The sequence below is a fragment of the Sceloporus occidentalis genome, unplaced genomic scaffold (genome assembly GCF_023333645.1).
Source record: "Sceloporus occidentalis isolate IW3139 unplaced genomic scaffold, rSceOcc1.0.p SCAF_4, whole genome shotgun sequence".
Taxonomy (NCBI): Eukaryota; Metazoa; Chordata; class Lepidosauria; order Squamata; family Phrynosomatidae; genus Sceloporus; species Sceloporus occidentalis.
Window position 1 is genome coordinate 163,588,341 of NW_028316984.1, and position 26,039 is coordinate 163,614,379.

Consider the following 26,039-nt stretch of genomic DNA (forward strand, 5'->3'; position numbering starts at 1 on the left):
CTTAGTCTTCTCTGTCAGAGAGAGAGCGAGCGCTCTGGTGCCATAAGGAACTACAACTCCCAGAATTCCCTGTCACTAATCCAGGGCAGTTAAAGCGCTCTCAAAGTGGATTATTTCTGCAGTGTGTTTCAGACAGCAACAGCCTCTCAACCATCCAGACTTGGTGCGGCCCACTTGGCCCGCCCCCCTTGAGCCCCAGTTGGTCTCTCCCAGCCCACTTCCGGCCTGCGCCGGGCCTGCTTCCGGTGCGCGCCTGGGGCTGCTCAACCTTCCTCCTCCTTCGCGATGCAGCTGCTGCTCTCTGTGGCTCGGGCTCGCTGCCTCCACCGGGTGCTGGGCCGGTCCCTCTGCGGCATTCGGCAGGTACTTCCCGGGGGAAAGGAGGGCAAGGGAGGCAGGCGGAGGGCGAGCGGGCCAGGAAGGGCGAGGGACGGGCTCCAAGGGCAACGGGGAGACAAGGCACGGCAGGGACACCCCCCGTTCCTTAGAGCCCCCGGGGAAGGAGGAAGGGCCCCCGCCTCCAGGTTGTGCTCCTGGCTGGGAAAGCGGGGGAGGCGGCTCTTCCTTCCCGAGGGGACGGCGCACCCTCTTCCAGGGCGAGGCCCCTCTTGGGGCGGAGGAGGAGGAGGAGGAGGAGAGCTCGCCCGCCTTCAAGGCCTTCCCGACTTATATGGCAGCCCTAAGGCGAACCTATCATTGGGAAGGGGTCTTGCCTTCCTCTGGGGCTGAGAGAGTGTGACTTGCCCAAGGTCAGCCGGTGGGTTTCCATGGCCCAGCTGGGAATTGGACCCCAGGCTCCAGAGGCATAGTCCAGCACTCGGAGCACTACACCAGGCTGGCTGACTTATGGCCACCCGAAGGCCACCCGGTCATGATTTAGGCCTCCAAGGAGATCATGATTTTTAGACCTCCAAGGAGGGAGACTCTACCACACCCCACAGCCCCTACTGTCAGGGAGTTCCTCCTCATGTCGAGGTGGAATCTCTTTTCCTGGAGCTTGCTTCCATTGCTCTGTATCCTATTCTCTGGAGCAGCAGAAAACAAGCTTGCTCCCTCCTCAATATGACATCCCTTCAAGTATTTGAACAGGGCTATCATATCACCTCTTAACCTTCTCTTCTCCAGGCTAAACATCCCCAGCTCCCTAAGGCGTTCCTCATAGGGCAAGGTTTCCAGACCCTTTGCCAATTTATGTGCTCTCCTTTGGACACGCTCCAGTTTCTCAATGTCCTTTTTGAATTGTGGTGCCCAGAACTGGACACAGTATGGCATTCAGAGGAGGTTATTCAGAAGAGGTTTGCCCTTGCCTTCCCCTGAGGCTGAGAGAGTGTGATTAGGCTTCACTTTCTCCCACATTGTTGAGACAATGCAAAATGCCTTCTCAGCACAGCCACTTGGTGCCCTCTAGATGTTGTTGAGGTTCAGGTTCCATCAGTCCTAATAAGCTCAGGCAATGGTGAAGCTTTATGGGGTCTTGTTGCTGTTGTGTGCCTTCAGTTCCTTCCCGACTTATGATGACCCTAAGGCGAATATATCATTGTGGGCTTTTCTTGGCAAGATTTGTTCAGAGGGGGTTTGCCATTGCTTTCCCCTGAGGCTGAGAATGTGACTTGCACAAAGTCCCCCAGTGGGTTTCATGGCCAGCCAAGCTGGGAATTGAACCCCAGTCTCCAGAGTCATAGTCCAACACTCGGTGAATTCATAATACAGTGTAGACTTGAACCAGAAGATCTCAAGTCCCAGCCTCACACTCTAACCATTCTAGCACAGCGGCTCTTTGTATTTCTAGTGGCTCAGTAAAGTTTCTTTCATCCCAGCAGATACTTTCCATTCGCAGCATTCTCATTAATTGTAATCAATGTGTTTGTTATTGTGTGCCTTCAAGTTGTTTCTGACCTATGGCAACCCACAGATGAACATATCAAGGGGTTTTCTTAGCAAAGTTTGTTCAGAGGGGGCTTACTTTGCCTTCCTCTGAGACTGAGAGAGTGTGACATGCCCAAAGTCACTCAGTGGGTTTCCATGGCTGAGCAGAGATTCAAACCCTGGTCTCCAGAGATGTATAGTCCAATGCTCAAACCACTACACCACACTGTCTCTCAGTTAACATGTACCCACCAGGTTTTTCCCTTCTTCTTTCATAACTTTTTATTGGAATTCGAGAAATGAAGCAATTTGCTGTGATTTTTCTATTGTGGGAGGTGATATGGAAAAAGTAAAACACTTGTTGGTATGTTGTCAGACCACTCTCAGCTTCATGAACAATGACTGAATAGTTCTGGCATAAGGTATTTTGGGTTTGAAACACTGTTAACTAAGAAGTTGTTGGAAGAACTTGAACAAAAGTTGGGTGGAGATCAGGGGGAAAGTTGTGCTTACAGTATGTTGAATAACAAATATGAAGGCATTTGCAAAGCCAAGTGTGTGGTTTTGGAGATTAGATGAGAGAATATAATATTGACAGTTTGAGAATATTGGTGCAAAAATGAAAAGCAGAATGTAGATTAACTTCAGAGGTGTGGACTGGATGAGGAAAGGTGGCTAAGAATGTATCTGCATTCTGCAGATAGAAGAAACAGTTGAAAGGAAGTGGATGAGCATAGTTTTTTGCCACCTTTGACCTGTGTTCTAAGTGGAGACCTCTTGTTCCACTGTGATAACTAACCAGTGCTTAGGCTTTGGACTGTTAAAACCTTAAAACTTATTTCCCCTTGAATTAATGACGTCCAACATGCAGGTAAGGACAGGAATGAAAGGAAGTAATGGGTACATGCAGGTGTGTGTAGTCTTGGACTACATATACAGAATCATGTGTGTAATAGAAGCATATTGTGGTGAATAGTGATAAGTTGGTTTTAGTAATGATCTGTAGTATGTAGAGGATTCCTATTGTTTTTTCTTTCAAACATGTTTTTGGAATAAGTGGTCTTAAATGATGATTTTATTTGGTGCTTTTCTAGAGAGTACAGTTCTGAGGATATCCAAGGACTTGGGCATCATGGAATGTAATTTAGAGCATGCCTTTTTTTAAAAGTTATTTTTCTGAATATGTGAGTCTGTTACTCCATGAATGCAAGATTTGTATCTTCTACAAATGTGAACATCTGTTTCTTGACAGCATCTCCCCTGCTTTCAATTTTTCAAAATGGTCACATAAGGGGCACCTCAGTAGATCTCATTTTTGTTTCTTAGGCCCTGTACACACAGGCCCTTCAGCACATCCTGGCGACGTGCTAGGGTTGCCTCAGGGCACCGTTTCCAGATGCCCCACAACCCTAGGACATCACCAGGACGTCACAGCTGTGCAGCACCATATACACAGCGCGCACAGCTGTGACGTCACTGCTGCGCACCTTCCAGACAGGCGCGCGTGGCAGTGATGTGTTCGCACCACCGCAGGCAGTTTGTGGCGGTGCTAAAAGCCACTTTTTAGCAGTCCTTTTGTTTCCACGTAGCTGCGCTGTGCAGTTTGGTTGCTGCAGCATGGTTACATGGAAAAGAGGCAGCCACTGGCCACCTCTTTCTAACGGTCTGTACCCCGCCTTAGAAATTTGTAAAACATAACTGAGGGACCATGTAACATGAAGCTTCAGTTCTATCAAAGAGTTCTTTTGGGTATACTCAGAAGCACAGAGTAGTACTGCATTATTTAATTATTTGTATTGTGCTCTGCTTTATTTTAACTGCTGTGTACTGTATATATTCTAAAATGTCTGCGCTGGACATATCTAAAGCTAGCAATCCAAGCTGTGCAATCATTCTTGATTGTTTATTCTGTATATAGAATACTGTGTATATAGAAAATAGTAGAAGGTACAGTCATTAGTTGAAAGTGCCCTTGATCATAATGGGAGTTCCTACCAGAACATTATATAAGGTACTGTACCTTTTGATAGCAAAATATGGTAATCAAATTTTCAAAATTATTGAGGACTAACCATGGATTTGAACCCACCTTTTCCACTGCATTGCATTTATAATCATTTAAATGTTTGTACAAAAGTGGTATGTAATTGTTAGTTGACTGAAATAAAAGTGTCAAAATTAACTAACTTAGAACTTCTTTCTCTGACAGGATAGGTTACTCACATGCTATTACTGAGCCACTTTGACCTATTGAGTCCAAATATATTTTGTCTAGTTCAAAATATGAAATATCACAAGTCTGCCTAGAATGTTTGTCTAATGTAAAATGTGAAATATCATGAGATGAATCTTCCTTGAGTTATACCTGAACACTCTTTGCAGTGGTGATTGTATCATCTTTCTCTTTGGCAGGGGAACTGTCCACAAGGGAAGCATTCACTCTCTGGTGAGTCTTATATTGGAGTTAATAGCTTGTGGTTCTCACAGTCATTTTAATAAGAAAAACCTGACCAAAACATGGCTAAACCGTACAATAAAAATTCGTTCTCATTTTTTCCTGAAAGCCACGATACTCACTAAGAATTAATTTGTTGAGCAAATTGCTTAGAGACATCTAAAAGTTGTTGTTTATAGGGTAATGAGCCCACTTAGCCATCAGATATGTTTGCAGACTGGCATAGTTAAAGGAGATTACACAGGGAAAGCATAATACAGAGAAAGCCTAACCACCAGTTTTTGACTCTCTTTTCTTGCTTGGGACAAGTATAAGATTTATAATCAGCTGTTTCCTTAGTTTAGACCTGATGAATCTGAAGAGTTTGAAGCTTAATCCAGATATGACAGAAGAGCTCTTGGTCAGACAAAAAGCAGATCATGGAACAGGGATCCAATCAACCTTGGAGTATACTTTGCTGAAAACTCTGGATTACAGTTTAGTTAAAGCTCTGAACTCAGCCCTCAGCAAGATGCTCCATTTTTAGCTGTGGCTGGGTGTGAATTTGCACAGTTAAAACTAACCCACTATTTGGAACTATTCCTGAAGGTGTCTGATCTGGCTGTACAGATACATGCCTTTGTGATATCCCATTTAGTTTATTGTAATGCACTCTGTGGGTAGCTTTGGAAAGTATTTAGAAACTTCAGCAGATCCAAGATGTCGTAACCAGACTGCTGACCAAAAAAAGAAAGAAAGAAAAGAAATTAATTATTATTACAACTCCAATAGTTACCAACACATTTCTTGGAACAGTGCAAAGTGCTGGTTGTGACCTATAGAGTCCTGTATGGCTTGGGTGCAAGCTGTTTTAAAGACGGTTGTTGTTGTTGTTGTTATGAACTGCCGTCAAATTGACTTTGACTTGACGGCCCCATGAATGAGAGACCTTAACATCACCTTAACCTCAACAGCTCTTTCAGACTCAGGGCTGTCTATCCCTCTGTAACATCGTCTTCCTCTTTTCCTACTGCCTTCTACCTTACCAAGCAATATTGTCTAGTGAGTCATGTCTTCTCATGTGGCCAAAATACAACAGTCTCAATTTAATCATCTTGCTTCTAGGGAGAGTTCAGGCTTGATTTGCTCTGGGACCCATTTATTTGTCTTTTTAGCAGATCATGGTATCTATAGAACTCTTCTCCAGCACCCTATTTCAAGTGAGTTGATTTTCTTCTCTGTCCAGCCTTCACAACTATACATAGAAATGGAAAATACGATACTTGGACAATCTAACTTTAACATTTAATTATACAATCACCCCTCCAAGTCTGGACTTGAGATGCACGGACTTGAAAATCCACGGAGGGGCAACTGCCATTAACGCCAATGGGAGGCACACCCGTGACACGTGCCCTTCATGCATGTGCCCCATTCAAGCCTATGGGGCTTGAGTATGCGTGAGTTTTGGAACTTGCAGGGGCGTCCGGAATGGATCCCCCATGAGTTCCTAGAGCCAACTTTATATCATTACACTTCAGGATCTTGTCTAGTTCCTTCGTAGCTGCCCTTCCAAATTCTAGTCTTCTGTGTTTTTTTCTGCAGTCTCCATTAATGATTGAGCCAAGCTATGGGAAATGTTGAACTATTTCAATATCTTCATCATTTGCTTTAAAATAAGTAAATCATCTGTGATCATTTATTTTATTTTCTTAATTTTGAACTGTAAATCTGCCTTTGCACTTCCTTCCTTGACTTTCTTCAGTATTTGTTACAAGTGAAGTCAAAGGCTTTCATGGCCGGCATCCATGGTTTTTTGTGGGTTTTTTGGGCTATGTGGCCATGTTCTAGAAGAGTTTCTTCCTGATGCTGGCAAAACGTCAGGAAAAAACTCTTCTAGAACATGGCCACATAGCCCGAAAAACCCACAAAAAACCATTTGTTCCAAGTCTTTTCTATTTTCTAATAGTAGTATGCTATATCTGCGTATTAAATTATTGATGTTCTTCCCTCTAATTTTCATGCTTTATTCCTCCAAGTCTAATCCTGCTTTACATATGATATGTTCTGCATGCAAGTTAACAAGCAGGGTGATAGAATGCAATCTTGCCTAATCCCCTTGCCAGTGGAAACCATTCAATTTCTCTGTATTCTAACCTAACAATAGCATCTTGTCCTGAGTACAGGTTATGCATCAAAAGTTGTATCACACCCATTTAAGATAAATCTATAGTTTTTTCAAGATCATGACCAAAGGCTTTACTGTAATCTAAAGCATAGGCTGGTTTTCTTTCGAAATTATTTGGTGTGCTCTGTTATCCAACATATGTTTGCCATGTGATCCCTACTTTCTGTTCCTTTTCTTAACCAAACAGGGATATCTGGCATTTGTCATTTCATGTGTAGTAAAAGCCTTTGTTACAGAATTTTGAGCATCACTTTGCTTGCATGCGAAATTAATGCAATCCCTGTTGTCCCCTTTCTTGCAATGTATATTGAGTGTTTCCAGCCTGTGGGCCGTTGTTTTACTTTCCATATTTGTTGGCAGATTTTAGTTAGAACTAGAGTAGATTCTTTCTCTGTAGCATGAGGCAGCACTAGTGGTATGCCATCTGTTCCCGGTGATGTATTTTTCCCAAGTGTTGTGAATGCAGCTTCCACTTCTCTTTCTAAAATTGTAGGTTTGTCTTCATGTGGTTCTTCCTTGACTGAATTAGTCATCCTTTCATCTCGTTTATATAGTTCTTCCATATATTGTTTCCATCCTCTTTTTATTTATACTTGGTCAAATAATATATTTTCCTGCTAGTTGTAAAGCATCCTCGGCTTAAATTTCCTTTTGATTTTTTGGATCTTGCAGAAGTGGTCTCTTCCGTTTTTGTTTTCTCTGCATTGATTATTATAGTAGTTCTCCTTGTCTTTGTGTGCAAGTTGTTGTAGAAGTTGCACTTACAGTAAGTTTCTTACTTTTTTTTCTGTCACCTTTTACTTTTGCTTCTTATCTGTCCTCAACTGTTTGAAGAGTTTATCTGTCTTCCATTGAGGCTTCTCTTTCTAAGTTACAGATAGTATCTTTTTGCATTTCTGTCTGACATTGTCCCTGGCTTCAGTCCAGAGTTCTTCTCGCTCCTAGTCAGTTAGGCTTAATAGTGCAAATCTGTTTTTCACATTATCTTTAAATTCTACAGGGACGTTCTTCAAGTTGCATTTCAGCATGATGGTTGCTTTAATATTCATGGTCTGTGCCACAATCTGCTCCTGGTCTTGATTTTGTAAAGAGAATGGTGCTTCTTCATCTTCTGCTTCCAATTATGTAGTCTATTTGATTTCTATATTCAACATCAGGTGATGTCTATGTATATAGTCACTTCTTGGGTTGCTTGAAGAATGTCATTGCAGTGAACAAACTGGTGACCTCACAAAGTTCAGTCATTCTGCTTCATTTCTTGATCCTAGACTAAATTCCACTACAGTCTTTGCTTTTGCTTTGTTTCCTGCTTTTGCATTCCAGTTGCCTATGATTAACAAAAACTCCTGCTTTAGTGTGTGATCAATTTCTTCATGGACTCTGGCATAAAACCTTCCAGTTTCTTCTTCTTCTGCCCCTGAAGTTGGAGCATAAACCTGGGCTGTGGTTATATTGTAGAGCTTTCCCTGAATTCTTGTAGACATGGTTCAGCCAGGCATTGCATTATATCCCTTGACTGCTTTTACTACATCTCCTCACTGACACTCCATTTCTTCTTATGTTTTCATTTCTTGATTAAAATACTGTGCAATTATTTGATTCAAAATGTCCAGTTCCTGTCCACTTTAGTTCACTCACCCCAAGTATTGTAATGTTTATAATTTTCATTTCTTGTTTTACTGTGTCTAGCTTTCCCTGTTCATGCTTCTCATATTCCATGTTCCTGGAATAGGTGTTGTGCAGCTTTGGACTTTCCCTTCACCTCCGAGCATGTCAACAGCTGAATGTCCTTTTGTCTTGAATCCAGTTGCTTCATTAGCCACAACGCCTAAAGGCCATATCTCTCTATATGTGCCTGCCTGAGTTTTAAGAACTTTAAGGGAATGCTTTATCTTGGTTCCACCAGCCTTATGGGCATGTTTGGTGAGGACATGAGAAAAGGCCTTTTCACTTACTGCTCCCAGGTTATGGAACTCCTTTTCATAAGAAGGTATGTTTTCCTCTTTGCTTTCCTTCCTCAAGAGGCAGAGACAGAAATTTTTCTGTTTAGACAGGCTATTGTCCACTAACTGCCTGCTGTGGAAAGGTCTTTCATTTTGTGATGCTGACACCTTCTATTTTCTTGTTGGGTTTTCTGTTTTTATTCAGTGCTTTGCTTTCATATAATAGCAAATTTAATTGTTCTAATGTTCTGGCTGGTGCAGAGGAGCAGCCTAACAAGGAGTACTATGGGTTTTCCTTGTACTAGTAGCCCTCGGCTTCCTTGGTTCCTGCACTGTGAAAAACCCAGAAGAGAGAGAGAATGAGAACGAGAAAGAGCTAGCTTCCTAGAGTGAGAGGTATCCCTTTGCATATTGGGGTCCTGAATTATCAAAGCATTTATGTGTTTCAAACAAACAAACAAAAACAGTTCTTTGAATTGGATCTGGAAATATATTGACGTAGTCTGCTACTGTAGTCTGTCTGCTGCATTTGTCACTATCTGTATTTTCTCAATCTTCTTCCAAAGCAGTCCAATACATAGTATTTTGCAGTAATCTAATTAGTGCATGTTAGGTGCACATGGTACTGCATCTAACCTTGATGGTCTGATAAACTATTGATGTTATATTTATTCTTCATATTTTATAAGATTGTTGTATGTATTCTGATTTTAGTAGCCTGTAACCCCGCTTCAATCCATCAGGAGAGGTGTGGAAACACAAATAAATTTATTATTATTATTATTATTATTATTATTATTATTATCATTATCATTATTATTATTATTATTAACCTGTAATGCTTCTGTTCAAACAATGACTTCTGAAGTTGATTCCAAGAAGTGTACATACTGAAAACTGAATGGGTTACCATAGCCTATATTGGTTGTCATGGAGAATACCAAAAGGTGTCTAGAGTTTTGTTTGAGGGGATGGTTCTTAACATATAGGATAACCTTTTCTGGCTTAGCTTTTCTGTGTGTAAGTTATAACAGGATCACTGTCAGTTGAGTGAAAATAAGTAGGAATTGGATTACTGCACAATATTGATTTCCAATTCAGTTTTAATAAATGATAAAGTTCCTCTGCTTGAGATCTAATGCCTCCTATGATCCACAGAAAATTTAATTACTTTGGCTGCAATCCTGTGTTCATTTACCTGGCTGTATCTTCTACTGAACTTGATGAAATTTAACTTCAGAAGAGAGACATATATTGTTACACTGATCATCATAACTGTCAGAATGAGCATTTCCTATTGGTGCATACAGTGCGCCTGTGTCATATGTGGTCGCATTTTACGCGGCTTCCAGCATATGCTGGAAGCCGCACCAGAAGGAAGGGAGCTGCGCGCCAGAAGAAAACAATGGTGCATGCCACTGTCACACCGCCGCAGGCACGAGGCCCAATCATTTGAATGGGGCTTGAGCATCCACATTTTTCCCTTATGCGGGGGCGTCTGCAACAGATCCCCTGCGTAAGGGAAGGGACAACTGTACTTTCTATTTTTTATAATTGCTATGCTGTAGGTTCTTCTGCTACTTCGCCAAAATAGGGAAAGATCACAGAGAAGGGAAAATTGACTACTGTATATACTCGTCTATAAGTTGAAAAAAATTATACTACAAAATTGACTCAAAAAGCCTTGGTTGACTTATACACGAGTCAATAGGGTAATAAGATAGCAGGACAAAGGAGTGTTCGCTCCCCAAGCCTTTTCCCAGCTCAGTTGCCTTCAGAGGGGGCAGCCCTGGTGAGAAGACACAGGACAAGGGAGTGTTTGCTCCCCAAGCATCTTCCCAGCCCGATTGCTTCCAAAGGGGGCAGCCCTGTTGGGGAGATGCAGGACAAGGGAGCGTTCGCTCCCCAAGCCTCTTCTCAGCCCAGTTGCCTCCAGAGGGGGCAGCTGGGCTGAGAAGATGCAAGAGGAGCAAACGCTCCCTCCCCACCTCCTCCCAGCCCAGTTGTATGCAGAGGAGGCAGCCTGATTGGGAAGACGCAAGAAGAGTGAGCAGGACATCCTTTATATCCTTGGTTACATGCTCTTTAGTTTTAACCTCGAAATCTAGATTTTTGGCCCCGAAACCTACCCATGACTATTACTCGAAGTCAACTTATACATGAGTATATGCTCTGGATATTTCTCCCAAATGTAGATGAATAGGATGATTCTATGGATAATGAGGTTGTGGGAGGAGATCTTCAAAATAGTGAGAAATTTTTCAGGGTCAGTCTTGTAGTCAGTATTCTTAATTCCTGCTATCAGTCTTGTCTACCTTGTTGGTCAGCATTAGCATTCTAGCAGAGGTACTCATTTTACCTCTCACAAAAATACTTTAAAGATGGCTAAGGGTTAGGGAAACAATAAGAATTATAATTACTGCCTAAACCCAGTAGTTATCAGAAAGAATTATTCCAACTTTTTATTAGCACTTAAATCCTTTGTCTTTGTCCACATATTGTTGTACTAACCTAAAATAACCAGATTTATAGTTGAAGTTATTTCTGCTTTATAGGTGTCTTTCGATGCCCGGGGCTGGCTTATGCCAACAGCAGGAAGCATTTGTAAGTATACACCTTACAGAGGCAGGAAATGTAAACTACCATGTCATATTACAGTTGGGAATAGCTAGCACAGTACCAGGTCCTAATTATATTACAGTCTTAGAGAGGGGGTTATGTACATGGCTACTTTTTATTGGAACCTGAAGCCTGTTAGAAAGATTCTTCACTCTGTGTGTGTGTGTGTGTATATGTGTGTGTGTTTATATATATATATATATATATGGTTCTACTAAACCATTTCATATGCACAGTCCATTATCTGGAATGATGCAGTGCTATGGCTACCGTACTTTGACTGTTTTTGCCTTCTGTATCTGAATATACAGTGGGCCCTCGGTATTTGTGGGGGATCTGTTCCAGACACACACACCCCGGTGGATGCCAAAACCTGCGGATGCTCACCATTGGAAGTGGCTGTACCACAATTGAAGACAATGGCAATTTGGAGGAGCTACCTCCTCCTGCTCCTCTTACCCCTGCTGCCTCTTTCTCTTACCTTCTCCTCCACCTCTTCCCTATTACTGCTTCCTCCTCCTCCTCCTCCTCTCACCTCATGCTGCACTGCGCCTTCCTCTTCCTCCTCCCACCTCACCTTGGCATGCCTTCCTCCTCCTCCCGCTATTCCTTCTTTCTCCTCTTCCTCCTCCTCCTACCTCGTGCCATGCTCTTCCTTGTGCCATGCCTTCCTCCTCCTCCTGCTGTGTGGCAACTTTCTCTTCCTTTTCATCCTCTGACCCCCCCCCCCCCCCGGCTTGCCATTTGTGGATGCTCAAATATGCGAATGGCAAGTCCATGTACAGTAGGCCCTCCCTATACGCGGATTTGCCATGCACGGATTTGAGCGTACGCACATGGCAAATCCGGGGAAATTGTCCCCAATGGCGGTGTGCGTGCACGCGCACTACCATTGGTGACAAAAGTCCCCCTCCTCTTTCCCTCCCTCCCTCCCTCCCTCCTACCTATCTACCTACCCTCCCCCCTGCTTACCTGCTCCGTTGCCACGCTGCAGCCTCCCCCGCCGCCGCCACGGTTCAAGGGCCGGGCGCTGCTCGTGGAGGCCAAGAGGCCTCCAGGCTGCACCTGGCTCTTTCGCGGTGGTGGTGAGGAGAACGAAGCTTGGCCTCATCCTCCTTGCCGCTGCCATACAAGGGCCTCTGGGCCTCCAAGCTGCCCCGGCCCTTGAACCGTGGCGGCGGCGAGGAGGAAGAAGCTAGGCCTTGTCCTCCTCGCCGCCACCGCGGAAGAAGGGCTGGTGGTAGCCTGGAGGCCTCTGGGCCTCCAAGCTGCCCCCGGCCCTTGAACCGTGGCGGCGGCGAGGAGGACGAAGCTAGGCCTCGTCCTCCTCACCGCCGCCGCGGCGGAAGAAGGGCCGGGGGCAGCCTGGAGGCCTCTGGGCCTCCAAGCTGCCCCCGGCACTTAAACCACAGCAGTGGCGCGGCGAAGGAGCAGGTAAGTGGGAAGGGGGAGGGAGGGAGGGAGGGTAGGTATATAGGTGGGAGGGAGGGAAAGAGGAGGGGAGGAGAGGGACTTTTGTCCCCAATGGCAGCACACATGCGCCGCCATTGTGGACAAATTAGACTTGAGCATACGCGGATTTTGGTATACGCGGGAGGGTCCGGAACAGATCCCCCGCGTATACCAAGGGCCCACTGTATATTGTATAAGGAGGGCCCACTGTATAAGGGAAGTAAAGCTGATGATACAGGTTTTCTGTGGAACTCTGCTAATCCATACCGGTGTTGTTCTTAAATTGGGAATATTTGCGAATCCAGTTGAGGTGAGTATGGGCTAGGCTTTCTGTTTGCTCTATGACATAAAATCTGTAAAAGAGAGATCAGCAGCATTGGGCCTTCCAGGTATTGCTGGATTATAGCTTGCGCCAGTCATTGTCAACATACCAAGTGGTGAAGTATCATGAAAGGTACAGTCCAGCACCATCTGGAGGGCTGCATTGTTCCTATCGCTACTCTAAAAGGTGCTTTTCAGCTACTTGGGTACTATCCAGGCTCATTCCAGAAATATACTCTCTTTAATTATTGAATATCTTGAATTAGGCTCCTCCATGGACTGTGTGTGGGCTTATGTTAAACCATGTTCACCAGGAATTTTTAGGGAAAATTGAATTTGGTGAATTGTGCAGTATTTTATGATTTCTGTGAGAATTCCAGTATATTGAAAGTCAGGGTCAGATTTAACTTTTACTGTACATTTTGTGTATTTCTTAGGGCAAGTGAAACATTTGCATTACTTCAGTTGGAGATGGGCAGCTCTGAAAAGCTCTGGTGAGCAATTTCCATCCCTCAGGCACATCACAACTGTCACTAAGCTAGCAAATCTAAAACATTGAAAACTTTAACGATGAAAGTGATACAGTATTCACTGGCTGTTTTTGTTTGTTTTTTTAAATTGGGGTCGGCACCATCTTTCTCCCTCCAGGGGGGTGAAAGTAAGCCTTCAGGCAGAATTTTTTCATGATGAGTCATCTCTGTAGTAGTCTGCAAGTTACCAAAGTGCAGTTTGCCCATCCTTTACTTTGATATTTTCTATGGGATATGAATACATCTTATTCTTTTTCCCCTCTCCAGGGTAAATAGCACCCATGTCTTCTCTGTCCGTTATTTCAGAAGCACTGCTGTATGCCGTAAGTAACTCAGAGAACTGTAACTGGAGACATCTGATCTACATACAGATTTCCTGCTTGCTGAAGTACATGTAATCTTGCTCCTTAGCTCAAATCCAAATTGTCATCCTTATTTTAAGATCTTCAATACAGATACAAAGTAATGTTTTGTTATGTGTGTTTGAGTCGTTTCTGACTTAGGATGACTAAGGCAAACCATGGGATTTTCTTGGCAAGACATAATAATAGGAAAATGGATTTGGGCTTTTTATCACACTGCTGATTGTTATGTTCTACTCTTGACTGGGCTCTGGCGTGTTAAATCCTTTCTGATTCAATGGGCCATTGTGTACACTGGAGTTTGGTTCCATAAGCCCCCCACCCACCCATGGATACCAAAATCTGTGGGTCCACATTATATACAATGGGGTAGTAAAACGATGTCCCTTAGATAAAATGGTAAAATCAAGGGTTGCTTTTTGGATTTTATTGTAATAGTTTCAAGCTGTGGATGGTTGAATCCGTAGATGCTGAATCCATGGACATGGAACTGCATTTTCCCTGTATTTCAGTTCAGGCATTTTAATATAATATTAATAGAATATATACATAGGGATACAAACTAAAAGAAGTGTTCCTTGTTCTGAGGAACTTATGATTTATGTTTCAGTTGTGTGAAAGATAATAGCTGTATCCCTGTATCATGTTAAATCTGAGACATAGGCCCGTTACATTGGGCCGCTGCCGGTTGCAGCGCGGGGAAGCCGCTGCAGCCAAACCGCGCGACTCCCCTGCGCTGTAAAAAAGGAATGCGAAAATTGCGCTCCTTCCGACAACCCGGAAGAGACGTTGCAAGTGCCAAAGTGCGCACTCGCGACGTCTCTTCCGGGTTTGGACATCCGGATGCACAGCGTCCGTTACGTCAAGATGGCCGCGCCCATCTGTATAGGGCGCTGCCATCTTGGCGTACGGAATACGCGCGAGGGGCAAGGCGCATCCGGAAGCGCCGCCCCTCGCGTGTATTCACGGCGTGACGACGGCGCCTCTTAGGCCCGTCTATAACGCGCCATAGTTTATTGTGCTGTGAATAAGCTGGAAAGAGCTATAACCAACCATGAGCCATGAAAATTCTACCTAAAACTAAGAGGCGAAATTTAAAAGCAATAATAACAGCAACAATACTTTATTTATATCCCGCCTCTCCATCCATGACCTGTGTTGTATTTTCTGGATGGACAAACCTTGATTAGCACTGATAGTGCTTAATTTCAATCAGGCCAATTCCAACCCATAGTTACACAAGCTGACAAGTTTAAACTAAGCAGAGTTTACTGCACTGCTAGGTTTGGATGACATGGCAAGCTGTGTTGAAGCAAAAGCTTCCAAACTAGTGGCATGGGTCAAGGCTCATGGCAGTTCATTCCTCCTCATTGTTACACTATGATTTAGGATGAGGTATAAACACAGACAATGGAGGAAAGGGAGAGGCAAGGGTAACTAGATCACCATGTCCTAAAGCACCAGGCCTGAAAGCAGCACTTCATTTTGTGGATGTATTGCATAAAGAACTCTCTTTCTTTGTTTGTTCTGGATTCCTTGCCAGTTAGTTACATTGGGTGATCCTCAAATTCTAATTTTATGGGAATTATCTCAAGAAGAGGTGGGTTCCTTGAAGTTGAGGCTGGAAAAGAGGTGGCACCATGCAGATATTCCAGAAGTGAGTTCTGACCATTAAGAGCTACAGGGAAGCATGTGTCAAGTTATTTAAGGCTGTACTGGCTGTGATTATTTCCTTGACATATTTTTCCTGAAAATAGCATTTATTTGTAGAAGTCCAGAGTTTGAAATGGCAAAATATAATGCATTTTATTATATGCATAAGTTCATGTTTCTTTTATAGGGGAGGAAGTTGTTACAGTGAACACACCAGCTTTTGCAGAATCAGTCACAGAGGGAGATGTCAGGTGGGAGAAAGGTGAGAGGCTGTTTCTCCCCTTGTTCATTGTGTTGGATTTCTTTTTCTTCCCTTTTCCCATATATCCTTCTTTTGATCTGCTGTAGAACTGTACTGAAATTTTAATTGCGTAAAGGGGCCCTGGATACTCATGGATAAAGGTTGGCCAAACAATGTAGGTTAGAAAATCGATGATTTATAAAAGGAAACATCTGATAAGAGAGAGAGAAATGCCTGTCCTATGATTATGATTTTACAAGTATAGTATAATGGCTTAGTAAAATGGTGTCCCTTATATAAAATGGCAAAATTAAGGGTTGCTTTTTGGATTTTGGGTTAATAGTTTCAAGTTGTGAATGGTTGAATTTGTGGATAAGGAATCTGAAAATACAGGGCCAACTATACATCTTATGAAAATAAATGTAAAGAACTAAAACTTGCATTGAAACATTGCTGTTACTATAAAAAAGACAGTAGAGCATTCCTCCTTAGTTAACTGTTGTTCTTTTCATTGTTTAGCTGTGGGAGATACAGTTGCAGAAGATGAAGTGGTATGTGAGATTGAAACAGACAAGGTAAATATACTGTTTTTCTTTTTATCATTATCACCACCATCATTAAACACAATATAAACATCCCACTTTTATTTATATATGCAAACAGGGTTAGAAAAATTAAATGGACAATGATAAAACATAGGCAAGAAATAGCTACTTGCAAATTATGCCAAGTTGTTTAATATTCTGATGTCTGAATATGAAAAAATTATTTCAGTTATGCTTGGTAGGAGCTAGTATCTACTCCACAATTCCCAGAATGAAAGTGAACAGTCTTATGTACAGGGAAGAAGACAAGGTTAATTATTAAACCTTCAGAAACTTTTAAAGAAATGAACAATTCTTTTAAAGCAATCAGTATCCATTCATTCCTCTTTTATCTGCAGACATCTGTACAGGTTCCAGCTCCGGCAGCTGGTGTAATTGAAGCACTTCTGATCCCTGATGGAGGGAAAGTAGAAGGAGGTACACCTTTGTTTAAACTCAGGAAAACTGGAGGTAAGTCAGGACCATGTTACTAACTGATCATTTCACTTTTCCAGATTATCTGTTGAAGCTGTGTTGTTGTGTGCCTTCAAATCATTTCTGACTTACAGTGACCCTAAGGTCATGGGGTTTTCTTGGCAATCTTTGTTCAGAGGAAGTTTGCCATTGATTTCCCATAAGATAGAGAGCATGTAACATGTCCAAAGTCACCCAGTAGGTTTCATGGCTGAGTAGGGAATTGAATCCTGCTCATAGTTAGCAGTCCATCACTCAAACCACTATGCCACAGTGGCTCCGTGTTTAAAGCTACGAGTAATTTTAATTCAAGAAACTTTAAATTTTGCAGCTTAAAAAACCTACACTGATACACAGATTTTGTAATTCAATTTACAGTGGGTCCTCCTTATACTCGGATTTGCTGTGCGTGGATTTGAGCATCCGCAGATGGCAAGCCCATTTTGTCCCCAATGACGCGCGCCGCTATTGGGGACAAAAGTCCCTCTCCTCCCCTCCTCTTTCCCTCCCTCCTTCTTCCTTCCTTCCCTCCCTCCCTGCTTCTTCTCCTGCTCTTTGCCGCCACAGAACCTCCTCCTTGCCATCGCCGCTGCCATGGGAAAGGCCGGATGGTGGTGTTGAAGGCCAAGAGGCCTCCAGGCCGCCACCCGACCTTTCTGCGGTGGTAGCGGCAAGGAGGCCGAGGCTTGGCTTCCAGCACTGCCACCAGGCCTCCTCAGCGCCTTGGCCTCCTCACCACTGCCACTGCAGAAGGGCTGGGTGGAGGCCTCTTCGCCTCCAACACCACCACCTGGCCTTTCCCATAGCGGTGAGGAGGCTGGGTGGCAGTGCTGGAGGCCTTGAAGGCCTCTAGGCTGGCGCTGCTGCTCCGCCTCCTCATTGGTGCCCTGGAAGGGCCAGGTGGTATTGCTGGAGTCCAAGCCTCGGCCTCCTTGCCATCGCGGCCGCGGAAAGGCCAGATGGTGGCCTTAGCCTCCAACACCACCACCCAGCCTTTCCCACAGCAGCGGCGGTGAGGAGGAGGAGGAGGTAAGCAGGGAGGGAAGAAATGAGGGAGGGAGGCGAGGGATGCGTGCCGTCATTGGTGACAATGGGACTTGAGCATACGTGGATTTTGGTATGCACAGGGGGGTCCAGTAGGCCCTTGGTGTACACGGGGGATCCCGCATATACCAAGGGCCTACTGTACATCTGACTGAACTGTCTACTTCCAACACCAAACTGTCACATTACCATTTTGTAGTATTTTAGGGGCAGTATAGGAAAGCATTGTGGCTTCTTGAAAGGCGTAGAAAAAAAAAGCTGATTGTTTGAGGGAGCATGCAATGTGGTGGCATGCCACTCAGAAGCAGTTGCTGCTTTTGTGTCCATAGAAGCTACAGCAGACTGCCAAACTTTGGATTTTAAAGGAAGCATATGGATCTTAGTCTTCTCATGCTGGTTGCTAATGGCTGCTTTGTGACCAGATTTACTTCCAGAAATCAAGACTTTAAAAGCTGAGGCTTTAGCTGCAGTTTCTCTAAGGTTAAAGTTAGGTTGCTCCAGATTGGCCGAGTTTCAACACATCTTTCCAACAGTCAGCATGAGAAGCCGTGGATTTCAGTTGATGTATATTAGTTTTTATATAATCAATAGACAGTCTGATTCTCTTGGAATATGCTGTTTTTCTTATAATTAGAAAAAAACTGAATGTTGTATGAGAGTTTATCCATCAGCCAAAGATCCCACAGCCTTCTCCACCAGTTTTCGATTTTGAGATTGCCAGTCATCTAGCATAACACAGAGCACTTTTGAAGCATTTAGGTCCCAATGATGCTTTTCTACCAGGTGATAGGAGACTGTTAAATGATCTGGTTTCTGTCTGCAGTTGTAACCGGTTTTCATCTTTCTCTTGTTTAGCTGCACCTGCCAAGGCCAAACCAGCAGCAGCCCCTGCACCAGAGCCTGCAGCCCCTGTGGCACCTCCTCCTGCAGCACCGATTCCCACTGCAATGCCTCCAGTGCCCCCCGTGTCAACACTCCCTGTTGATGCTAAACCAGGTCAGACCAAAACAATCTCTGGACTTGAACAAATCCCCTTTATTGTAGAAGATCAGTCATAGAATCATAGAATTGGAAGTAAAAATTGCATAATTCTTTGTAGACAATAATAAAATCACTGTTTTCTTGCTGTGTTCTGTGCTTTGAGCATCAACACCAAAATGAGTGTTCCTTCTCTGTCCTAAGTGTCCTTGATGTTTGGCTGGTAACATTGTTCTCTCAGTCCCTTGACCTGTTTTTTCCCCCTCCACTTCCTTTCAGTGTCTGCAGTAAAGCCAACTCCCGCAGCTGCTCCTAGTGTGGAACCTGGTGTCAGCAAAGGTGCCAGATTGGAACAAAGGGTAAATTTCTCAGGTTTCACAGTCTGGTGAGGAATGGTATGAGTTACCCACCTCCCGAATGAGGTACTGGGTTAGTGAGGTTACTTGAGATTGAATTGTTCAATAATTCTCTTATGTGAAAGAGCTAACAAAATTCTGTTCAGAACCTAAAGTTCCTAAAAGAAGTGCCCACCCTTCCTTCGTAGCTAGGGATCTCTAAGCAGCTCCCCGTTTGAGTCTCCGTGTGCTCTCTCCTGTGTGTGTGTGTGTGTGTGTGTGTGTGTGTGTGTGTTATCCAGGGGTAGGCAACCTTTTTGAGCCGGGTGCCGGGTTGCTGTCCCTCAGACAACTGGGGGGCCGAAGCCAAAAAATAAATAATTAAATAATTTTTTTTAAAATTATATAAATAAATAAATTGGGACAAATGTAGGGCAAAATTTTCAAATGGAGGACACTTTTATAAAAATGGAGGACACACGAAAAAATTTGCTGATTTTTTTAAAAATGTTAATATAAATGTATGTTTCTGAGGCTTCTGTAGACAATTGCTCCCCTTGCCCCCCTCCTCCTGATAGGCTAAAGGCCCCGGTGGCAATCGGTGGCAGGACCAGGCTGGGGCCGGTCCCAAGGCCTTGCCGGGCCACATCCGGCCCGCGGGCCGCAGGTTGCCTACCCCTGGTGTTATCTCTCAGCTTGTGAAACAAGGGAGAGGGGGGGAGACTTTGCCTCCCTGTTTGAATCCCTGTGCACTCTCCCCCCCCCCCTCTCTCTCTGTCTTATCCCTCAGTCTTCTTTCATAGCCAGAGCTAACAAATAGCTGGTGAGACAAGGGAGAGAGAGTATGCCGAGGTTTGTACTCCATTTTGCAAGACATGAGCCTTGGAAATGCTGGTAGTGAAGAGAGAGAGAGTGTGTGTGTGTGCGCACAGAAGTTTGTTTCCCCATTTTCCATACCAAGACTGTGACCCTTGGGAGAAGTCCAGAGAGGGAGAAGGAGGGAGGGAAGCTTTGTTTCCCCCTTTAGATCTTTTGTAACACGCCCCAGTGTTTGACCCTCGACTTATCCACGCATCATATCACAATCCATGATTTTGGCCCCAAAACTGCCCTTGAATTACACATGAGGTCAACTTATACATAAGTATGTATGGTACTGTTCTGGATGCAAGTGATGATCAGTAGTGTAAATCCTTGTCTGTGTTAAAAAGCTGTCTGTTTTTATGTACTATTATGACTAACTGCTTTACAGTCCTTCCTGCTAGCTTTCTCATTGGAACCGTGTCTTAAACCCAAATTCTGACATGTGTTAGTTTGGGCTGAAATGGCTGTAGCTTCATTTAGGTTTAATATTTCTTTGTTGCTCACTCTAGCTGATTTCTGGGTTCATTGCTCAAAAGAAGTGTCAGTCTAATTATATTACTTGGTGTACCAATCTGTTACAGCATATTGATCAGGAAGAAAGAGAAGGAAGGAAAACTCTGTGACTTGCATTATTCCAGATGGGAGATAATGGAGAAATTATTGCTTTCATTTCCTCTTCAGGTGAAGATGAATCGGATGCGTCAGCGCATTGCTCAGCGCCTCAAAGAGGCTCAGAATACATGTGCCATGCTGACAACGTTCAATGAAATTGATATGAGGTAAGATGAAAATATTCAATAAGCCCACATCATTCCCTTTTGCATTCCATAGGAATTTTTTACTTAGTGATTTTCTCATTGTTGCTCACCTCTTCAGAGTTTTTTAGTGGTGTCCTAGGCTAATGGTTTTCACCAGCTTATTGAGAGCGTATTTTGCACAGTACGGATAGATGCTGGGGTGGAGTCTTGAGAAGCAAGCATCTCCAACTCAAAAAAGTATAAAATTTGCCTTCCACCATCATTTATTGTATACTAATCTATAAGTCTAAAAAATTATGCCCAAAAAATTGACCCCAAAATCCCAGGTTGACTTATTTATGGGTCACTATGGTAATGTGATAGCAGCTCTTTCAGATTTCCACATGTGGCAGGGAGAGGGGTTTATTTCTCTCTGGAGCCAAGCAGAAAGAATCCTGGGTGATTGATTGATATTGCTGTTTGCTTTAGAGTCCATCTCTCACCCACACATCTGGCTGGAACGAAAGATGAAACAATGAAGCAAAAAGCCTCAATGAGAATCTCTTGCCATATGCACACATACACACACTGAAGGAGGCTCCAAGTTTTAATTTTGGCCCCAAAACTTGACCTTGACTTATACATGAGGTCGACTTATAGTTGAGTATATACATTAAATTGTTCCTGTGTTCCTACTCTATTTAGCTAGTTCATGTCTCAGACTGAAATTCTTTTCAAATAAGGATTCAGTAATGCAGCTTACCAAAAGTTTTTCTGGGGCTCCACTTGGCCTTTGCATCTTACTTGGGTGTGGGAGACCAACAGTGTTCAAACCAAGTGCTTGTGTGGCCTGAGCACTAATGGATTTGTGAAGGGGGAAGCTTCTATTTCAGTGCATTAAGGGTAATGGTACCCAAATCAAATTGCCCCATGAAATGCTATCCTGCTCCTTAAGACAAAACATGTAAATATTTGTGCTTGAAATAATAAGGTTGGCAAAACAATCATGATTTGAGAGGAAGTGCTGCAATTTATCTCTGCTTAGAGGCTAATGGAGGTGTCACTTTACTCTGGCCCTGGGCTCTTGTTGCAGCCAGTAATCTGTTTTGGATTGATTGTCTTCAGTCTGAATGTCGTGTAGTCAACTTGCAAGGACCTGGCCAGGACCTTTTGCCTTCCCACTGGGGGTCAAAGTCTGGTGTGAAGCTTGCTTATGATGGCTTCTTCCTCTCAAACTACTTCATTCTAGCAGACTGTGTATCTTGGGAGGTAGTAATGTCTTTGGGCAGTAATCCTAACTCTAAACAAGATTAAGCAAAGGAAAACAAACACTCTAAACCCAAAGGGACACTTTCACTTTCTAAAAACTGCCTTGTAAAGCCATATTGTCTGAGAGGTAGAAGATGAATGTTACAACTTCAATGTTTGCCCAGAACTGTCAAGCCAAAGTTCAATTTATGCAGCAGGATTTGGTTCCACTAAGTGAAGGGTGGAAATGGCTGTTTACTGTCCTATAATTAAAAAATATTTTTCAAAGACTCATTGTGTTGGGGATCCTCCAAGGGATGTAGCTCCTAATTCATGTTCTCTGTTTGTTTTTTAAAGTGTGACAAAAAGAAACTACCCTGTCTCCCCCCAAAAAAGATATACCCATAAAATAAGCCATAGCAGAATTTCTAAGCATTTGTGCAATATAAGCCATAACCCGAAAATAAGACATAGTGATAGGCGTGGCTATGCAGTGTACTGGTGTGGAGCGGTAAAGAAAACTGCTACCATGTTTCCCTGAAAATAAGACATCCCTAAAAATAAACAATAGTGTGTCTTCTTGAAGAAATATAAATATAAGACAGTGTCTTATTTTTGGGGAAACACGATAGTCAGTTTAATTTTTAGATTTCTTTAAGTAAGAGCATAGGAGATTAGACAAAGGAAACAAAAATTTCCTTCTTATTTATAATTTATCCTAAAGCTTCCTTCTTCTGTTTCAAGACATTGGTCTTTTCTACACAGTATAATATACTCTGGCTTGGTGGTAGTTTCAAAGCTCTTGGGCACAGAGGTTTGCTGTCAGAGATTTTTTACTGGGTATTCCGGTGATTCAACCTGGGACCACCTCAAGAAAAACCTGCCTTCTGCCACTGAACTGTGGCCTCTTCCTGAGATAATCTGTAGGAATTTGGAATCTGCTCATGGCTCGTAGTTTACTTTCACACAGGAGAGGGCACTGAGTAATCATGGGCATTTTAGACCAACAAAATTTTGTTTTGATGGCAGTTCTATGGTTGTAGCCAAACTGGCTGCTGAGGAATTATATTCAAATATACTCATTAGTGCCAAGTTGAGGCGTGCTGTGCTAACAAAAGTTCCTACCACCTTATCTCTTTTGTGTCAATTTAGTCTGGAAACAGTAGAAAACAGAAAAATAAATATTTCATTGTGGCCTTTGTGGCTGTTAATTTCAGTCTTGTCTAGCAAAATAGGATTTTAAGAAGTCTGGAGGAAATACTGGGGATTTTTATATCTCTTAGTGCATCTGTTAATGCAGAAAACAGTGCAGTCAGCCTGAATTTTCAATTTTCACTGTTGCTGAATGATTTTGCCTTGTTTCATAGGGTTAGTACCAGCTGTAGCATGAAAAAATTGCAAGCCATATTTGAGATGTAATTTGATCCACAAAACAAATATAGGTCAGGCAGGATGTATTGCAGATTTGGGACCTGTGTAGACAGAGAAAACAAGTTTTCTAACCTTGGTAATGTTTATAATCTCACAGGTAATGTGTTCTTATGCTGTCATTTTTAGTAACATCCAAGAAATGAGAGCCCGGCACAGGGACAGTTTCCTAAAGAAGCACAACATGAAACTGGGCTTTATGTCTGCCTTTGTGAAAGCTTCAGCCTTTGCCTTACAAGAACAACCCGTTGTCAATGCAGGTGAGAACACTGGGCCTGTATTTGTGAGATAAAGATGGCCCAGGAGTTTGCAAGAGGAAGTCTGTATGGGTGTTGGGATTTCTTAGGACTTTGCCCAATTGTGAAATTGCACTAACAGTTGGGATTTTCAGAGTTAATATACTATCATTTTTTTAACCATATACAGTACTGTTTTATTGCATTTGCTGAAGTTCCTCACCCCTGACATGAAATCTAAACTGTAGCCTAAGAGCATCTTAATCCATTCTGTCATCATTATGATTCCTTAGGTTTGCAAAAATATCAGCTTGGTTTCCAAACCAGGCACTTTTTGTCTATGCTACCAACTTCCTCTCCTTGGTCTTCTAGGTTGAACAGAGGGCTTTGGGGAGAGAAATTATTTCCCCCTCTTGCACTATGTTTTAGAGAATTTGGAAAAACCGCAAGGATTTTTTCTTCCAGGCTCCCATGAACATGGCTTGTGAATAACAGGCACTCCAGCAATGTGAATCAAATTTGATGTGTAACTAATTAGTCAGTAATGGAGATGGGATAACCTGGAGGAATACAGTGTGATATTTTATATTTACCATATAATGCTGCCTTACAAAGGCAGCATTTACATAACTTTTAACAAGATATTTTCATGGTATTTCTTCCTTTCTTCAAACTCTTGTACAAATGAATAAAATTATACTCAGTCTCCCAGGACCTGTAGGAGGCATTGAAGACTTAAAAGAAGGATACTTAGGCCCCATACAGACAGGCCAAAATAAAGCTGCTTCGGGTCACTTTGAAGGTATGCTGTTTAAATGTTGCATGCGTCCTAAGAATCTGGAAGCTGTGCTAAACCCATGATCCAGTCCTAAGGACAGGAGCACAGCTTTGGTGCAGCTTCCGGACTCTTTGGATGCATGCATCATTTAAATGGCATACCTCCATAGTGACCCAAAGCAGCTTTATTTTGGCAGTCTGTATGGGGCCTTGGATACAGATCTGGCTAAAGCAAAAGGACTAGCAGATTCCCCCCCCCCCCCTTACCTCGTCTAAATGTCTCTGTAAATGTAAGAAGACCGTGTCCCTCCAAGCCCTCTAGCAAAGATCTAAATTAAAAATGGAATCTTTTCTCACTTTTGTGATGTGAGTTGGAAGCAGTAGTAACTGCAGTCCTTTTTTGTTTGTTTGACGGTTTCTTTGCCTGTCACCACCTAGTGGATGGTAAAAACATTTGGTAGGTCCAGTATTAAAAAAGCAGAGATGTAGATAGGGTTCCTTTCTTACTTTGGGCCATATTCAGTAGCACCTTGCCTCCTTTTCTGACATTATATAACAGCTTGTTTTTCTTTTTCAATCTAGTGATTGATGATACAACCAAAGAGATTGTATACAGGGAATATGTAGATATCAGTGTTGCAGTGGCCACTCCTAGGGTATGTATTTTGGGACCATCTTTTGTCTTGCTCTACCTTTCCTTTTTGATGTCAAGGGACATGATACACATAGAAGCCCTGTAGGCTCCCTTTTCTGAAATAATACAATCCGTTTACATTTAGTTCATTGGTTGTCCTAATTACCTGTTGCACTCATTGCAGGAATATATTATTAGCAAAGCCAAAATTTTAGTTCTCCCCATCTGCGATTGTTTTGGGGTCACCGTTTTGCCTAAAAGTGGCTTGTACCACCACCACCACCACCCACTGCACTGGTGGCTGCTGTAATGTTATATGATGTTATGGATGTCATGTCTGACCTAGTAATCTCTGTTCCCTATAGGGTCTTGTGGTTCCTGTCATCAGAAATGTAGAAACAATGAATTTTGCTGATATTGAGCGAGTAATCAATGAACTAGGAGAGAAGGTAATGGGGAGATGATCATAAGGCCATCCCAAGTGGGTGAAAATGAAAAAGAGGGACAAAGGGGCTTCTTGTGGCAGTTGAAAAGAATAAACAGGGGGAATTTGCATTTAAGAGGGTGGAATGATAAAGATTCTGGTTCAGCAATTTGACCAAAAACAATGTTAAATCTGCACAGTCTCTAATTTCATACAACTCACCGTAAAAAAATTACTTTTGCAAGCTATAGCTCTAGAATCTTCCTGTGAGCAGGATAGACATTCTGGCTGGGAGGATCTAGTCTAGTGTTCTGGTTTGAATATTAATCTATAGGGTGCCTTCAGAAAATATATAAACATGGCACTAAAGCAATAGCCTTGACCTATCATGTTCCCATTGTTAATATTGTCATGTCAGACCCAAGATTGAATCCCACCCTCTGGACATCTGAGGTGCAGTGCCTTCAGACTTGGAGCTTCCATTGGCTGTCATTGTTAATAGCTATTGATAGAAAGTTTGCAACGATGGAAGCTTACCTTTTAAGAAGTAATCTAAACTAGTGCTCATCACCACGTCCAATTGCATTGCACAAAAAGTATTGTTGATAATGCTGATGATAGTAATCTATTAATAAAAATAGACTATTTCACATTTCATGATAGTAAT

General features: G+C 42.9%; 1 protein-coding gene across 2 annotated transcripts in view; it reads left to right on the forward strand.

Annotated features, from left to right (window-relative positions):
• Window positions 1–244: 244 nt before the first annotated feature.
• Window positions 245–26,039, forward strand: part of DLST (dihydrolipoamide S-succinyltransferase) — a 29,464-nt gene continuing 3,669 nt past the window's right edge. The window contains exons 1-14 of one of the 2 annotated variants that reach the window (XM_089522216.1): window positions 245–363; window positions 4,279–4,312; window positions 10,987–11,035; window positions 13,261–13,317; window positions 13,621–13,676; window positions 15,556–15,630; window positions 16,129–16,184; window positions 16,553–16,664; window positions 18,567–18,707; window positions 18,969–19,048; window positions 20,570–20,667; window positions 23,431–23,561; window positions 24,897–24,970; window positions 25,314–25,397. In XM_089522216.1, coding sequence (XP_089378342.1) covers window positions 286–363; window positions 4,279–4,312; window positions 10,987–11,035; window positions 13,261–13,317; window positions 13,621–13,676; window positions 15,556–15,630; window positions 16,129–16,184; window positions 16,553–16,664; window positions 18,567–18,707; window positions 18,969–19,048; window positions 20,570–20,667; window positions 23,431–23,561; window positions 24,897–24,970; window positions 25,314–25,397 — 1,125 coding nt within the window. In that variant the 5' untranslated portion in view covers window positions 245–285. The remainder of the gene's footprint in view (window positions 364–4,278; window positions 4,313–10,986; window positions 11,036–13,260; window positions 13,318–13,620; window positions 13,677–15,555; window positions 15,631–16,128; window positions 16,185–16,552; window positions 16,665–18,566; window positions 18,708–18,968; window positions 19,049–20,569; window positions 20,668–23,430; window positions 23,562–24,896; window positions 24,971–25,313; window positions 25,398–26,039) is intronic. The other variant, XM_089522217.1, reaches the window with a different exon arrangement.